At 45.0% G+C, this 16,158-nt stretch overlaps 1 protein-coding gene and 1 pseudogene across 3 annotated transcripts; one reads left to right on the forward strand and one right to left on the reverse strand.

Annotated features, from left to right (window-relative positions):
* Nucleotides 1-878: 878 nt before the first annotated feature.
* SNX11 (sorting nexin 11) lies at nucleotides 879-10,298 on the reverse strand. 3 transcript variants are annotated; one of them, XM_087441034.1, is made up of 8 exons: nucleotides 10,011-10,298; nucleotides 7,637-7,696; nucleotides 6,609-6,663; nucleotides 6,071-6,157; nucleotides 5,695-5,795; nucleotides 3,950-4,045; nucleotides 3,424-3,636; nucleotides 879-2,350 (listed from the first exon to the last, which is right to left on the reverse strand). In XM_087441034.1, exons 1-8 carry the CDS (start codon nucleotides 10,103-10,105, stop codon nucleotides 2,077-2,079), a joined length of 981 nt encoding a protein of 326 aa, XP_087297160.1. In that variant the 5' UTR covers nucleotides 10,106-10,298; the 3' UTR covers nucleotides 879-2,076. The 3 variants fall into 3 exon arrangements, with proteins under 3 accessions (XP_087297160.1, XP_004434679.1, XP_087297159.1); XM_004434622.3 differs by lacking the exon at nucleotides 7,637-7,696 and having other exon boundaries at nucleotides 10,057-10,294; XM_087441033.1 differs by lacking the exons at nucleotides 7,637-7,696; nucleotides 10,011-10,298 and having other exon boundaries at nucleotides 6,583-6,657.
* On the forward strand, nucleotides 3,718-3,795 carry LOC147915002 (small nucleolar RNA U3; annotated as a pseudogene).
* Nucleotides 10,299-16,158: the final 5,860 nt, after the last annotated feature.

Here is a 16,158-nt window from a genome sequence, read left to right on the forward strand (position 1 = left end):
GCCTTAGATTAACTGAGGTGCTGTGTATGCACTACTGTTAACAGATCATTTAAAAAGCTGGGAGTCAGAAAATCGCATCCCCGTCTTTGAATGGCTCCTGCTGTCCCAGCAGCCCACCCTGCTGGCAGAACTAGCTGCTGAGCACCAACTCCAGGAAGAAAAGGAGCGAATAGAAGAAGGCCAACCCAGCTTGCTGTTTTTTGGCTGAGTAGGGAATTGACACAGACCACCTCCGGCTCCTGTCTGGAAGTTTTGAGATCAGAGAGCTTCAGGCACAGCTGGGTTCACAGCTGCACCATTTGGAGCATTGGACTCATTAATATTCATGAGTCATCCCCACCAATCGGCAGAGCGGATGCCATTAGCTTAGCATCTGTCGGGTTTTTGTGAGGGTTGTGTATGGAGGTTTTTTTCCCTTTTAAATGAACTTCTTTTGACATGTTGGATTTGCCTCTGTAGGTTTTCTATCCTCGCCTTGCTCTGCTGCATCATATAAAGGAGAGACCCAGGGGAGGCGGGCAGAAAAGAGGGATGAGTCCCAGCCAGGGCTTTGCATCTGCCTGTTGACAAACTTTATTTCTCTTTCAGCACCTGGCACCTCAGACAGGCTGTGAGGATAGAAGCAGCATCAGGTAAATTATACCTAACAAGGTTCATGCCCATAACTGTGAGAAGAGCTGGATCCTGGCTCTTTGGAAGACAATCCTTCCTCCAGTGGTAAACTTGAGCTGCACACACAATGCAGGAGAGCTGCAGTGCACAGTTCTGAACCATTATTTCCACGCTGATAAATTCATGATTCATGAAAGTAACTACTGCCAGCCCTCACTCCCTCCTCCTCTGCTACAGCTTGTTAGACACAAATTGCAACAACAGTCTTAAATACTTGAATTTTATTTCAGGCCAAAGCCCCTCAACTCTGAACTAAATGCCATAACAGTCCCACAGCATAGGCTGGTAGTAGAAGAGCCCACAGACAGGATGGGATGGCCCGAGGAGGGAGGAGTGGGCGAGAAGGAGAACCACACACACAAACCTAAGTGCCGAGCAACACAGAATGCCAGCGGCACTCATCTCCTACCAGCTCCTGCTCTGAGTGGAGAGGAATTAGGGCAGCAGGAGGGCAGAATGCCTCATTGTCTGAAGGCAGGCGTGTTGTTCCTCAGCTCCATCCCCAGAGCCCTCTCTCCAGGCAGAAACAAAGCCCTTGCGCCCCACTGGACTGCCTCCCTGCAACGCAGCAGAGGCACACTGTGGTGGCTGAAGCCCTGGGGGCAGGAAGCTGTTACTAAGGGAGAAGAAAAGGATTCAAAAAAGAAAGGAGCCCACGCTAACCCTACAGAAAAGATAGTCACGTCTCCGCTTTATAACCAGAGGAGACGATGATAGCTCAGGACAGTCTTTTCCAAAACAAAGCCCCCTGAGCTGTGCCTTTCCTCTGGCTGTGACCAACCACTTCTATTTCATGGATGACCATGAGCTATTTCATGGGTCTCAGGCCCCACACAGCCAGGCTGAGGTCTTGGGATATGCAGGAAAGCCCAGCGACAGGAGTCAAAGCATCCTTCCATTCAGTGGTGTTAGTGGAGGAGAAGCAAGGAGGTGGGAAAAGAAATATTCACCACCCCGTCCACGCAAGGAAGTGCTCCAGGGACTACAGCAAAAACAGCCAGTGGGATACAACTACACAAGCATTTCTGTTGTGACAACATTCAATACAGCAGCTTAAAATCTGCCACTTACAGGTCCCCAAAACCAGTCACCTGAGGCAGTGCTCCTGGGCCCATTAACAAACATCTAAAGAAACTCAGGTCCTGGGAGAGTAAATATGGGGTTCTGTTCAAAAGCAATAGCCCCTGGGCCTTATGCTTAACTTACAAACACCTGCAGTGTTTATTCCTATGGAGGAAGCTTGAGGAGTCGTCGTGACCGACCTCTGTGCAAGCAACCTGAGCAGAGGCAACCCTGAGCCACTCAGCAGCCCAGCCTCCCCACCACCTGCCCTGTGCCCGATCCCACCCGAGCCAGTCTCCTGGCCTGCATCTTCTCCGTCCACCTCGGAGCAGAACCCAGAGCTCACTTTTCCAAAACTGTTTCTAAGTGACCAGGGTCCAAAGGCACAGCATGGTCTCCTCCCATGGCCCTCCTCACAGGCTGAGGAGCAGAGATCCCCTCATCAGGTCTCACAAAATCACAACATGATGGTGAGGAGGGGGGCGGCAGAGGGGGGCTTTCCAAGGAAGGAGCCTCCGAGTCCACAACAGGAGCCCACACCTCGAAATGGTCCTTTTCTTCCCCAGAAGGTGGTGAAGGAGAGCTCCTCCTGCCTGATCTTGGAAGAAAGCAGCAACTGGAAAAGAGTGGGAAAGAGAAAAGAAGGACAAGAACAGATAAACACAAATGAATGGATACACAAGTGAACAGACAAAAAGGTGGAATATCCACACAAAGGGAATATTATTCAGCCATAAAAAAGAATTAAGTACTGATACACACTAGGACACTGATGAACCTTGAAAACATGCTGAGTGAAAGAAGCCAGTCACAAAAGACCACATTTTGTATGACTCCACTTCTGTGAAATGTCCAGAGTAGGCAAATCCATAGACACAGAAAGTAGATTAGTGATTGCCAGGAGCTAGGGGTTGGGGAAAACGAGGAGTCACCACTAATGGGCACAAGGTTTCTTTTGAGGTGATGAAAATGTTCTAAAATCAACTGTGGTGACTGATGGCTGCACAACTTTGTGAATAAACTAAAAACTACTAAATCATACACTAAAAGGGTGAATTTTATGGTATATGAATTATATCTCAATAAAGTTGTTATTTAAAAAAACGGGGGGGGGGGCGGTGAGAGGAATAAAGAACAGAACAAATAAGAAAGCATTCTCTTGGGCCGGCCCCGTGGCTTAGCGGTTAAGTGTGCCGCCGCTGGCGGCCCGGGTTCGGATCCAGGGCGCGCACTGACGCACCGCTTCTGCGGCCATACTGAGGCCGCGTCCCACATACGGCAACTAGAAGGATATGCAACTATGACACACAACTATCTACTGGGGCTTTGGGGAAAAAAAGAGGAGGAAGATTGGCAATAGATGTTAGCTCAGAGCCGGTCTTCCTCAGCAAAAAAAGAGGAGGATTAGCATGGATGTTAGCTCAGGGCTGATCTTCCTCACAGAAAAAAAAAAAAAAAGAAAGCATTCTCTTCTTTCTCCCCAGGTTTCAATAGGAGAGCCTGCTACCCAGGGATGGGTTAACACAGACCCTCGTGCGTGGGATAAGAGAACCATGCACAGGAGAGCGAGGCCTCTTCTGAAAGGCTACCAATGCTGTGACATTACTTTCTTTCTCAAATGAATACCTCACTGACCCAGGTTACAGTAATCCTAGCCCCTAGTGTCTCAAAAGAGAGAGCTTCAGTCACCTCTTCGGCTGGTCTCCTTTAGCCAGGCGGGAAGAGCCCTGTCTCTCTTCCTGGACCCAGCCACAGTTGGACATAGCATAGCGAAGAATGGCATCAGAAACAGTCATGGCGCTTCGACCCTGGACACAGGCCTCTATCTCAGGCACCGAGAGCTGGCTTTGCAGGAAGAGGTGTAACTGGCTGTCTGACAGGAGGACCACACTCTGCAGGACCCTGGGGCAAACACAGGTAGTACAACACAGAGCATCACCTGAGGAGTTGCTCTCCCAGCCCCATCCTCTGAAGGGCTTCTGGAAGACTACATTTTCCGGGATCATTTCTCTAGTTTGTTACTAAAGAAGTTTCTCTGAACGTGTGGAGCACCTGAAGGGCTTCTGGTTTGAGTGAGCATTGAAGGCACGAGGGTGCAAGAAAGGCATCTACCACAAATGTGCCTGTATGCTCAAAGGGGCCATCCTGCCTGGCATCTTCCCCCCTCACTGCCCCCACCCCAGGAGGCAAGTGCTAGCCCACTACATCCACTCACTTTTCGAGGAAGTGCTGCAGACCTTGTCGTCGCTTCTCAATGAACTCATCCGAGTTGCCAAAGAAACTTGACTTCCCAGGAAGTTCAGGTACAGGCCTGTGGGGTCACATAAGGTAACATCCAAGATAAATGTAAGATCTGAGACACTCATTCCAGCCCCTGATCAAAGAAATCCCCTAAAAAGAGGCATAAATCAATACAAACAGCTTTTAATAAGGTGGCGGAGGGCTAGCATTGACCGACTGCATGCCATGTGTCAAGCACTGTGCTAAATGTTTCACAAACTTCATTTCATTTAATCCTCCCCAAACCCTGTGAGAAAGATATTAGTGTTCCCATTTTAGTAGTAAGGAAATGGAATCAGAGATGTTAAGTGAAGTTCCCAGCGTCACACAGCTAGTAAGTGGCAGAGCTCGTATCTGAACCAAGTCTATGAGTTTAAAACTCCATGCTGCTGTAGCACACTGTTTACAAAACCCACTCCCACCATCAACTATTATTTTAAAAAGAAACTTAGACACAGAGACATGGAGAATGCTGGGTCCTTGTGTGGAAATTAATACTACCTACTCCAGTCCCAGAAGGTCATATGCTTGGAATTTTCTAAAAGTAGTTGAGTTGCAACAAATCATCCACAAATTCTTTACACCCCGCTAATCTCTCTCATGAAGCATAGCACATACTTTTAAAAAACAATAGGCCAGGCTAGAAGATGCAGGATCTGTCAGAGGGAGTTCCACTGGCTTATGAGGGTCTGACCCATGACAATGGCCTCATCAGTCCCACACGGTAACTAACTGGCTAGGTCATCAACAGGCCATCAGTCACCAGAGCATTCAGTGACCATCCTGTGTTGGAATCACTGTTCTAAACTGTCTTCAGTTTTAGGACTTATTTGGGGAGTGTAGGTGTGGAACAATATTGCTTTTCCTAAGGCTTTCAGTCTGTTATGTCTCTGGAAAAGGGGCTCTGCACAAAAAAGAAAAAAAAAAAAAACCCACAACTTTTACATGTCAAATGGACAGAAATACCACCTGTCAAATAAGTCCAGGTGCTAAAAAGTTCCTGATAACCAGTGATAAGCACGCTTAAAATGCTAGCAGTGGTGGCACAGCGGTTAAGTGCACACACTCCGCTTCGGGGGCCTGGAGTTCACAGGTTCGGATCTCGGGCGTGCACAATGCACCGCTTGTCAAGCCATGCTGTGGCGGCGTCCCACATAAAGTAGAGGAAGATGGGCACGGATGCTAGCCCAGGGCCAATCTTCCTCAGCAAAAAGAGGAAGATTGGCATCGGATGTTAGCTCGGGGCTGATCTTCCTCACACACACAAAAAAAAGAACTCTGTCTTTACTTTTTTCACTGACTTGAAAACATAATTTAAGAACACACTTCTTGGGGCCGGCCCCGTGGCTTAGCGGTTAGGTGCGTGCTCTCCGCTGCCGGCGGCCCGGGTTCGGATCCCGGGTGCGCACCGAGGCACCGCTCCTCCAGCCATGCTGAGGCCGCATCCCACATACAGCAACTAGAAGGACGTGCAGCTATGACAGACAACTATGTACTGGGGCTTTGGGGGAAAAATAAATAAATAAAATCTTTAAAAAAAAAAAAAAAAAAAAGAACACACTTCTTAATTTCCTTACTGCCTGGCATCTTGCCAATTTTTCTTCACTGTAAACTCCAATTCCCGAGGAAGCACCTAAAAAGCCAGTCTAGGACCCAAGAAGAAAGCAAGAGGAAACTCACACTAAACCAGCATTTCTCTGTAGCTGCTTTCTCAGCCACACGAACTCACGGTAGCGGCGACGCACACAGGACGTCTTGGCAGTAAAGGCCTTGCTGTTGGTCTACAGGAGGAAGTAAATGAGAAGGATTTAGTGGAAAAAACCCAAGTTCACATGAACTCCCCATTGTCACTCTCGCTGAAAAGCCAAGCCACCAGGCCAACTAGACCAGGCAGCCTGAAAGCAACTCTCAGGCATACCCCAAGCCTACCTTCCTCTCCTCCCTCCTTGTCTTCTGTCTCGGGCCTGTCAAAAACATCCACAAACAGGTCCCACCTCACCACTAGCCGTCAGCTCTGGAGAGTGTTGACCCCAATACAGAAGTCTGATGCACTTACATGGAGGAATATCTTATAATCCACATAAGAATTCCAGGAGCCCTCATTCTGCACACGGGGGTCCTGAACTCGCACAGTGATGACCTCCTGGAGGTAAGAAATGCTCCTTTAGCTTCAGCTCAGTCACAGAGTAAAGCAGTTTTGACAACACAGGTTGCCAGATTTTTCCACTCAGACAGCACCAACTCTCATTCATCTGTTCATTTATTCATTCAATTCAACAAATATTTATGTAACTACCCACTATGTGCCAGGCACTGTTCTAAGGCATTACGGGTAGAACATGAACAAGAGACAAAAATCCTTGCTCTCATGAAGCTTTCTTTCTCGCACTTTCCAATGAATGGAAAAGTTAATTAAAATGGAACCTCATTTCCCAGTGAGGCCTTTACTACTGCTTTCCTTCTCCTGGCTTTATATTGAGCTCATCAGAATCAAGGTATTACTTTCAGAAGAACACCACTGAGCAATGATTTGCATCTTCTCCCAAATCCCCTCAAACTTTCACCTACCTGTTCCCTGGAGACCATACGCTTACCTCCTGCTCTTGGTTCTCCAACATCTTACACCAAAAGCCCATTGGAAGAAAACATCTGATGAGAGACAGAAGACACAAGAACAATCACGGTGAGTGAGTATGCTTTTATTCTTATCACTCTTTACCAGGGAAAAACCTTGAAAAATTTTAATCCACATCCCTGGAGAAACCCAGGCAACTTTTTTTGTTCTTATGTAAAACTTAAGAGGAAGCAAAAAAATCCCCCCACGTTAACTCAGTGCTAAATAAAAGCCCTGGGGGATTTGCCTCCCCTCTCAGACCACGGCCAGGACCCTTAACTAGGCTACCTCTAGCCAAAGCATGTTCAAGTCTGCACAGCGTTCACCTCAGGCAGCCAGAATAGGTGAGTTCAGTTGTAAAAGCTTTGCAGCCTGAGGACTGCAGGCAAAGCAGTGTCTTCTGGGCACACACAGCACAGCTTTGCAAGTGAGCCTAACATTGCCCCCTCCTGGCTGTTTAGGGACAACCAAGCGCCCAAGAACACCAATGCTCCCAAGGCTCTCTTTGTCTTGCTAACAACAGTCACTTCTCCAGAGGTAAATCCTAGAGCTGGAGAGCTCTGGGAGCACCTGAGTGGGTTGCACAGTTGCAACCTTCCCTTATCTAATCCGTTCTCCGGAACCCAAGCCAATGGTTCTAATCATTTCCTCTCTTGACATGCCATCCGGTTTGTACCTCTGCCCAAGCACCCCACAGCTGCACAGGTCAGCTGAGGATGTTTTCCGCTCCTTTATAAAGATTCATTAAAGCCCAAGCCTCTGATTTCCCCCAATGTGGCAGTTTACATGTGCAGCGACATCGCCCACTCCGACAAGGGGATCATGAAGGCAGCAGCACAGGGTTACTCAAGTCCAAAGGGGCCCATGATGTCACCTTCTGTTAAAATACAGCACTAATCTTGTTACTCCTAGAACCACTCCAACAGCATCCACCCTGGCTGCCGCCTCCACCCCCTTCTCCTCTCTTAAGAGAGAAACAATAAGGTTTAATTTCCCTTTCCAATTTACCTTGAAATGAAAACTGACTTCAGCCAATATGTACTGCCAACAAATGATTCGGGCTGGCTCCTGGGAAAATGAGACTATCTCTATGCTCTCTTTCTCCTCCCCCCATGCCCATTCACACACCCACTCATTTTTACAGTCCCACAATTAATTTTAAACACATTCTCTTATTAGTTCTGCCTTACCATTAGAAGAGTGTGTAATGAGTTTCCTTTTATTTTATGTTTTGCTAACACAAGGCTAATGTTTCAAGAGAAGGCGAACTCATTTATACCACAAAATTAGCAGAGCAAACAGCTTTTCCAATTCTTTCCAGTACACCAGAAGGTCTCTCCACACATAGACACTGCATGCAGAGACAAAGCTGCATGGTATATGACAAAATTGGGCTGTACCATTGAGCGAACCAGAGATTTTGTGATTGCAATACCATCTTAAACAGTAATCTTGCTGACAATCTGATTTTTCATCTGATGCAGTCACCATCGCAAAGGGGTCATAGACTGAAAGGTAGGAAATTCCACTTCCATAGCAACCGATGTGTAACATCCTGGATGTAAGCAGTGAAATGGCTGTGATCAAAAGAACAGGCCAACTCACGGTGAACAATTAACCACCTCGAATTAAAAAAAAATTTTTTTTCTCTTCTCTTTTCAGGCATTTGGTAAATTGCCAGCACAGCAGCAGAGAGTTAAATATTCTGAAGTGTCTTTTCACAAAAGTAACACTAGGAAAGATGATGACATGGAATCAGTTATCCACACACTCAGTGGAGCTCACACATCTCCTCTACCTAGAAAGCTTTGCCAAATTCAGGACCATAATTTAGTAACTAAATGGTCATCATTCTCAGGATCAAGAACAATTTGCCTAGGGCTATGCACGACCTCTGAGCCCAAGTTCCTCTCTTTTCCTTTGGGGCTAATACCACTTAGAAACAAATAGCTATAAACGGTTTAAAAAAAAAAACAAAAAAAACCTAGGACCTCCAAGATGCTTAAATCTAAGTTTACTTAAATCTAAGTTTAAAGGGCACTAAAAAAGTTTCAATTGTAACTTTCCTTAAAAACACTGGAACAAATACAAAAATCTAGACTCCAAGTAATAATTTCTAGCAACTACTATTCTCCATCAGCTTCCTACTCATATATGCCACTCCTCAGAAGGAAATGAAGCTCAGTTCTGCCCTTGGAGGGAAAGGAGGAAGTTCCTACCGTGAGTTCTGTGATCTGAGAGATAGATCTGCATGTCATCCAAATAAGGATAGTCAGTGACCCTCTCAGCTACTTATGCAACTCACTAAGTGCTAGCTACACTTCCAGGCCCCTTCAGTCACATCTGAAGTTTCCTTTACTTCCTCCACCTGTACCAGCACCAATGGCCCCAGGGAGAACCCAGTTGTTTGCTATTCACAAAGTAGATTCCTTGTAAACCTTTCCAATGTCATAACAATTCAAGGCTTCAGCCCCACCATTTTCACTCCCATTTAAACTAACTACTTCAAGGGGCTGGCCCGGTGGTGCAAGTGGTTAAGTGCGGATGCTCTGCTGCGATGGCCCGAGGTTCGCCAGTTCGGATCCCAGGCGCGCACCCATGCACCGTTTGTCAAGCCATGCTGTGGCAGTGTCCCCTATAACGTGGAGGAAGATGGGCATGGATGTTAGCCCAGGGCCAGGCTTCCTCAGCAAAAAGAGGAGGATTGGCAGATGTTAGCTCAGGGCCAATCTTCCTCACAAAAAAAAAAATTTTTTTTTAAATAAAAAAATAAACTACTTCAAGAGACAGATTAAAAACCATATCAGGTGATAAAAGCATATTGCGCCACTGAGACTCCCATTTCTTCTTACTCATTCTTGAGCCCTGGTGGTAGACAGCAACTCAAAAAAGCTCTCCTTCCTAAATACTCACAGGTGGTGAAGGAAGCTCCCCTGTCTGACCAAGCTCTGTGTGTTCTCAACCAAGCAATTCTGCTCCATCCCTCCCTCCATCTGTAACTTGGAAGATAAGTCATAAAGGCGACCACAATTTAGCATAAGAGCCTCCCGTGTTCCCATAAAATACTTGCCATTACCCCTAGTCCTAGCCGTTGGGGTAAACGTTCCCCAACTCTTTTACTCTGGCCACTCCCCCTCCACTCTTAACGAAGTAGGAGCAAAAGGGCCACACGGTCCTTCTTCTCCTCTGCCTATTAAGCTTGGGGAGTGGGAAGGAAAGACACTATATACTTTAAAAGTTAGTAGAAAAGCCAGGTTTCCTTCCTTGGATCCCGAGCGAGCACCGCCTTCATCCCAGAGATGAAACGGCCCCTTCCCTAGGAATGTCAAGCGAGGTCCCCACTCCAAGCGCCACTACAGAAGCTCGAGCCGGCGGCCGTCACCTAAGAGCAGCACGCACTCCCCGAGGCCGCGCCCGCGCCCCCTCACCTGAGAGCAGCACCCACTCCTCACAGGAACACCGCCGGCGCCCCACCATATAGCCACTCGCGGCTTCTCCTTCCGGGTGAATCGCTGGTGCTCCGGTGCACGACGGGAGACGCCTCCCGACACGCCAATCCCGGGCGCTCAAGACGCCCCGGCCCTGCAGGCCCCGACTCTTAGTGGCGAGCCCCGCTCCCGGGGCGGCGCCCTCGGCCCCGCCCAGGCCTCGGCGGGAGTCGGGCTCCCCCGGGACTCACGTGGGCGCTGAAAGATGCACGCGGGCGAGGGCCGGCGAATGGGCTCTGACGTCCAATCCAGGGCCGCGTCCCGCCCATCGTTGTCAGGCCCAGCCAATCAGCGGCCAGGTAGCGTCAGTGAAGGTCTGAAAAAGGGTCCCGGGAGCAGAGAGGTGTGAGAAGGTTGTCACCGGAGTTTTGGTTCTGCAAAGGGCGGTCTTGAGTGTGGGAGGGCCGGGGAAGGAAACGCCCACGTTCCTGGAGCTTCGCTGAGTCTGGGGAGAGTCCCCATTTGAACTCCGCAGGTTGCAGTTCCTCAGCGGAGTTATCAAGGGAACTTCAACTCAGGTTCCTAAACCACAGGTGGTCAGAGCGAAAACCGAACTGAGACTGCCCAGCAACGCACGTTTCTCTCGACGAAACGAGCCTAAAGAAGGATCGTGCAGCTAGTTAGTAAGAAAGAAAAATCCGTTGAATATGATGACTTTTTTTTTAATGTTGTTGAAGTGTCTTTTAACCTGTTTAAAGATGATTTTAGCAAAGATAATATCAATGAAAAAGTTGTGGTCACAGATCCAAGCTCTGGGGTTAGACAACCTTGGAACCATACCGAGCATGCACTACACTGACCGTGTGGCCCTAAACTGGTCCTAAATGTTTGTAAGTCTTAGTTTCCTCATCTGTAAAGTGGAGATTATTGCACATACCTCTAAGCAGCTTTTCTCAAACTTGGTCTCAGGATCCCTTTACATTCTTAAAAATGATTAAGAACCCCAAGGAGCTTTTGTTTTTGTGGGATATTCACTGAGGTAGAAATTAAAATTGAGAAATTCAAAAACATTTATATATTAATTCACCTAAAAACGATTACAATAAACCATTACATGTTAATATATTTTATGAACTATAACTACACTTTATAAAACAAAAAAACAGTAGTGAGTAGAGTGGCATTGTATTACAATTTTGCAAATCTCTTTAATGTTTGGCTTAATAGAAGACAGCTGGATTCTCATATTTGCTTCCCCCATTGAAAGGGAGCAGAATATGCCATGCCAAATTATGCCACTTTGGCATGTGGATTATTTTGAGCTGAAGGTAATCAAGATCCAGCAGACTCAAGAAAAACTTTGACTTCTCCCTTAACTACCTAAAAGAACTTAGATAGGGGGCCTGGCCCAGAAAGAGCTATTACCAGAGATAACTTTTTATGTGCAAGACTTACTTGCATGGCAGGGCAAACATCTGATCATCAAACATCTGCTCTTTTTATCTTCCTGTGTATTTCCCTCCGCCCCTTTGAAGCCCCAGACCCCTATCCCATTTCTTAGCTTAGCATGGCATCTAAGCCTCAATTGCCTGCCTGCCTTTGGGTCTCATATTTTTATGGAGCTCCCATATGTACAAAATTAAATTTGTTTTTCTCCTGTTAATCTGTCTTATGTCAATTTAATTGTTAGACCAGCCAAAGACTCTAGAAGGGTAGAAGGAAAATTTTTCCACCCTGACACCATTCTCTCTGTTGTGCTGTATTATTTTGGCATAGGAGATGAAGAAAATCCAGTCTCACAGAGATATATAGTTGGAAAAGGGAGGAGTATTTTTAGCCTTCTCCAATAATTGTGGATACTCTTCTGTGATACTAGCAAAACTCAACAAATGGTAATTTCTTAAAGGTTAATTGTAGTGAGGAATCTGAAACCATTTGGAAAACATTGATTTACTGAGTTATGCAACTCTTCCAAATATTGATGCATTTCATTATTCAACATAAAAAATCAGATTTATGAAAATCATCTCTAATCTCATCAAGAAAATCTTGGGAAACAGACAAGCTCACTGCGGTGGATACCACATTTTCTAAAATTACCATTTTTGCTTGGAAGTTTAAATTCTTTTATCATTGTCAAAAATACTTTCAGTCATTTTTCTTTGAAGTGGCAGGCTCATTTCATTCAAATATCCAATATCCAAGTCTGAATAACCATAGTTTTTCCGTCAGTCATTCTTTCAAATAAAAATGGTGTTCTATGAAAAAAAGCAGTTAGTTCAGTTTACACGTCTCAAACAATTGCACAACCGTATACTTCAGTAAGCAGCAGAAGTGTTTTGTGTACATCTCCCATTTCATCACACAGAACATTAAAAAGACACACTCTAGGAGAGAGATTTCATAAAATTAATAGTTTGTACTGCTTCTTCAAGGATAGTCTTAAGTGAAAATGGCTTCTTAATTCTTGTTTTGCATAGGCATGGCAGTGAAGAATACAAGGACTCTAGTACAAGTTGGTGCTGCCCTGCCTTGATTAATGCTAAGGTGCCAGCAGTTTCACTCACTGTTGCCCTTGCGCTATCAGTGAAAATGTCAACACAATGAAAAAGAGCAAATAATGTCTTAATATTATTATGAAAATAGTTTTGACCATTCAGACTCCTTGAAACATCTCAGACACCCTCAGAGTCTGTAGACTGCACTTGGAGAAATGCAGAGGGTATCCATTCATCCAACAAATATTTATTGAGTCCCTTCTGTGGGCTGGGAACTGTTTTAGCATTAAGAATAAAACAGGCAGCCAAATAGGAAAGTACCCTGACTTCCTGGAGCTTCTATTCTAAAGAATATAAGGGCTTAGTATCATTGCCCCACATATTACTCAATAAATGTTTTTAAATAAATTCATTAAATAATTTGAATGTCATACAGGTTTCACAAATAGGTGCCCTATCTCTAGCTTATTTTTTCAACAATAATTTCTAACACATGATAATGGGGCTAATCCTTATCACACCTGAAATGCTAGCAAATGATAAAAGTACCTCTCCAAGTAGTGATCCCTTCACTTGAGAAAACCAGTCACTGTCAAGGCTATGGGTCATGAATGGAGAAGTATAGGTTTTAATTAGAGTCCAGTTACTACTAGGAAGTCACATGAGAATCAGACTGACCAGGGAAGCTGAGAGAGACAGCTAGCTCTTAAGCATATTTGCCTTTAAAAGAGAGAGCTTGTTAACCCCAAATGAATAAATCTTTAACAACAGAATTTCAAGTAGTAGTCAAAATGAAACAAAGAATCTCACACCCATTAGGATGACTGCTATCAAAAAAAAGCAGAAAACAGCAAGCATTGTGAGGGTGTGGAGAAATTGGAACCCTTGTGCACTGTGCGTGGAAATGTAAAATAGTACAGCCACTGTGGAAAATGGTATGGCAGTTCCTCAAAAAATTAAAAATAGAATTACCATATGATCCAGCAATTCCACATCTGGGTGTATAACCAAAAGAATTGAAAGCAGGAGCTCGAAGAGATATTTGTACACTCGTATTCATAGCAGCGTTATTCACAATAGCTAAAACGTGGAAACTACCCAAGTGTCCAACAACAGATGAATGGATAAGCAAAATGTGGTACATACATACAATTGGATATTCTTCAGCCTTAAAAAGGAAGAAAATTTTGACATATGCTACAACATATGTCCATATGAACCTTCAGAACATTATGCTAAGTGAAATAAGCCAGTCACGAAAAGACAAATACTGTATGATTCCATTTATATGAGATACTTAGAGTAGTCAAAATTGTAGAGACAGAAAATAGAATGGTGGTTGCCAGGGTAGGGGGAGGGAGGAATGGGAGTCTTTTGGGTATAGAGTTTCCGTTTTACAAGATGAAAAGAGTTATGGTAATGAATGGTGGTGATGGTTGCACAACATTTTGAATGTATTTAATACCACTGAACTGTACACTTTAAAATGGTTAAGGGCCGGCCCGGTGGCTTAGCGGTTAAGTGCGCGCACTCCGCTGCTGGCGGCCCGACTTCGGATCCGGGGCGCACACCAACGCACCGCTTCTCCGGCCATGCTGAGGCCGCGTCCCACATACAGCAACTAGAAGGATGTGCAACTATGACATACAACTATCTACTGGGGCTTTGGGGGAAAAAAAAAAGGAGGACGATTGGCAATAGATTTTAGCTCAGAGCCGGTCTTCCTCAGCAAAAAGAGGAGGATTAGCACGGATGTTAGCTCAGGGCTGATCTCCCTCACAAAAAATAAATAAATAAAATGGTTAAAATGGTAAATTTTATGTTATATATATTTTATCACAATTTTTAAAATTGAGAAAAAAATGAAACAAGAATTTCAGACAGTGCAAAGGAAAATATTTACAAAGTCTTGTACTTCCCCCACTCCTCTTTTTTTTTTTTTTTTTTTTGGTGAGGAAGATTGGCCATGAGCTAACATCTGTGCCCATCTTCCTGTAGTTTGTATATGGGATGCCGCCACAGCATGGCTTGATGAGCAGTGTGTAGGTCCGTGCCCAGGACCTAGACCACCGAAGGAGGCCACCGAAGCAGAGCGAGCAAACTTAACCACCACGCCACTGGGCCCGGCCCCGCCCCCTCTTTAAATCACATCTTAGAAGCAGCTATCTACTTTTCCTAAAATAGCACTCTTTCCTGAGTGCCAACTACATGCCATTCCCTTTATACATTACTGTTAATCCTACAGAAATGCTGCAAGGTAGATCTTAAATAATATTTTCACGTTTTAGATTTTCATGGCGGCTGAGGCTCAGAGAAGTTAAGCAGCTTGTCCAAAGTTGCACAGCAGACAAATAGTAGAGACAGAATTGAATCCAGTTCAGCCCGATTCCAAGTCCTTGTTCTTTTTTGCAACATCACACTTCCTTCTCCACATTCCTTGTGATTTTAGAAACTTCATGTGACAGACACATTTCCTGTGGGCATGAGCAATGTCACTTCAAATGTTGTCTTGAGCAAGATCATTATGACTGAGTTGCCATTATCCTTAGACAGAAAAGAAACTCAAAGGTTCTGAATAACTTAAAATGTCAACATTCTTCTTCTTTTTTTTTTTGGTGAGGAAGATTGGCCCTGAGCTAACACCTTTTTGCCAATCTTCCTCTTCTTGCTTGAGGAAGAGTGGCCCTGAGCTAACATCTATGCCTATCCTCCTCTATTTTTTGTTTGTTTGTTTGTGGATCACCACCACAGCATGGGTTGATGAGTGGTGTAGGTCTGCACCTGGGATCCAAACCCATGAACTTGGGCCACCAAAGCAGAGCACACTGAACTTAACCACTACACCACTAGGCTGGTCCCAATGTCACCATTCTTACGGGAAGAGAAAAGAACTAAACCTATTTAATCCCAAAAGACTTTCAAAAGAGATATTGTTAACACAGAAACTTTAGGCTTGAGAGTTTGACGTCCATCCCTGGCGGAATTCCAGAATAGATTATTAACAAGGGAGCTTTGAGTTGATTGCAGATTAGCATAAACCAGTGGTGCTCTGCTATCTAAAAGAGAAGGTGACCTTTGCCTCCCTTAATTCAAGAATGGTGTAGAGCACCAGGGGAGTGATGGCTCCCTCTACTTTGAATTACACACAAAAGAGCAAGAATTTACTAAAAGACTAGATGTGATAGATCTGAAACTGTTGTCCTATGACGTACAGTTTAAGAAAATGGTGACATTTAGCCTAGAAAATGAGAACTTAAGGAAACATGAAGGCTGAATTTCAATACTAGAAGGACAATATGAAAGAGGAATTAGGTTTACGAAACAAACAGAACTGTGTGCAGCTACAGAAGCCAGAAGTAGAGGAAATAAGTGGCTTTTACATGGGGAAGCAGGAATCAGCTTCTGGAATTGGGGATGGCAGCATTTTATGCAGGCAGGAATATGGTTTGGGAGTTAGACAGAAGTAATATCAAATCTTGATTCCACCACTTTCTTGCTGAATTCCAACGGACAGGTTATACAACTTCTGAGCCTTTTCTGCAAAATGGAAATAGTAATTCCCACCTCCTAGGGTTGTTGTGAGGATTAAATAACGTTTAATCAA

The sequence above is a fragment of the Ceratotherium simum genome, chromosome 16 (assembly GCF_057802395.1).
Source record: "Ceratotherium simum simum isolate JZ-2026a chromosome 16, ASM5780239v1, whole genome shotgun sequence".
Lineage (NCBI taxonomy): Eukaryota > Metazoa > Chordata > Mammalia > Perissodactyla > Rhinocerotidae > Ceratotherium > Ceratotherium simum.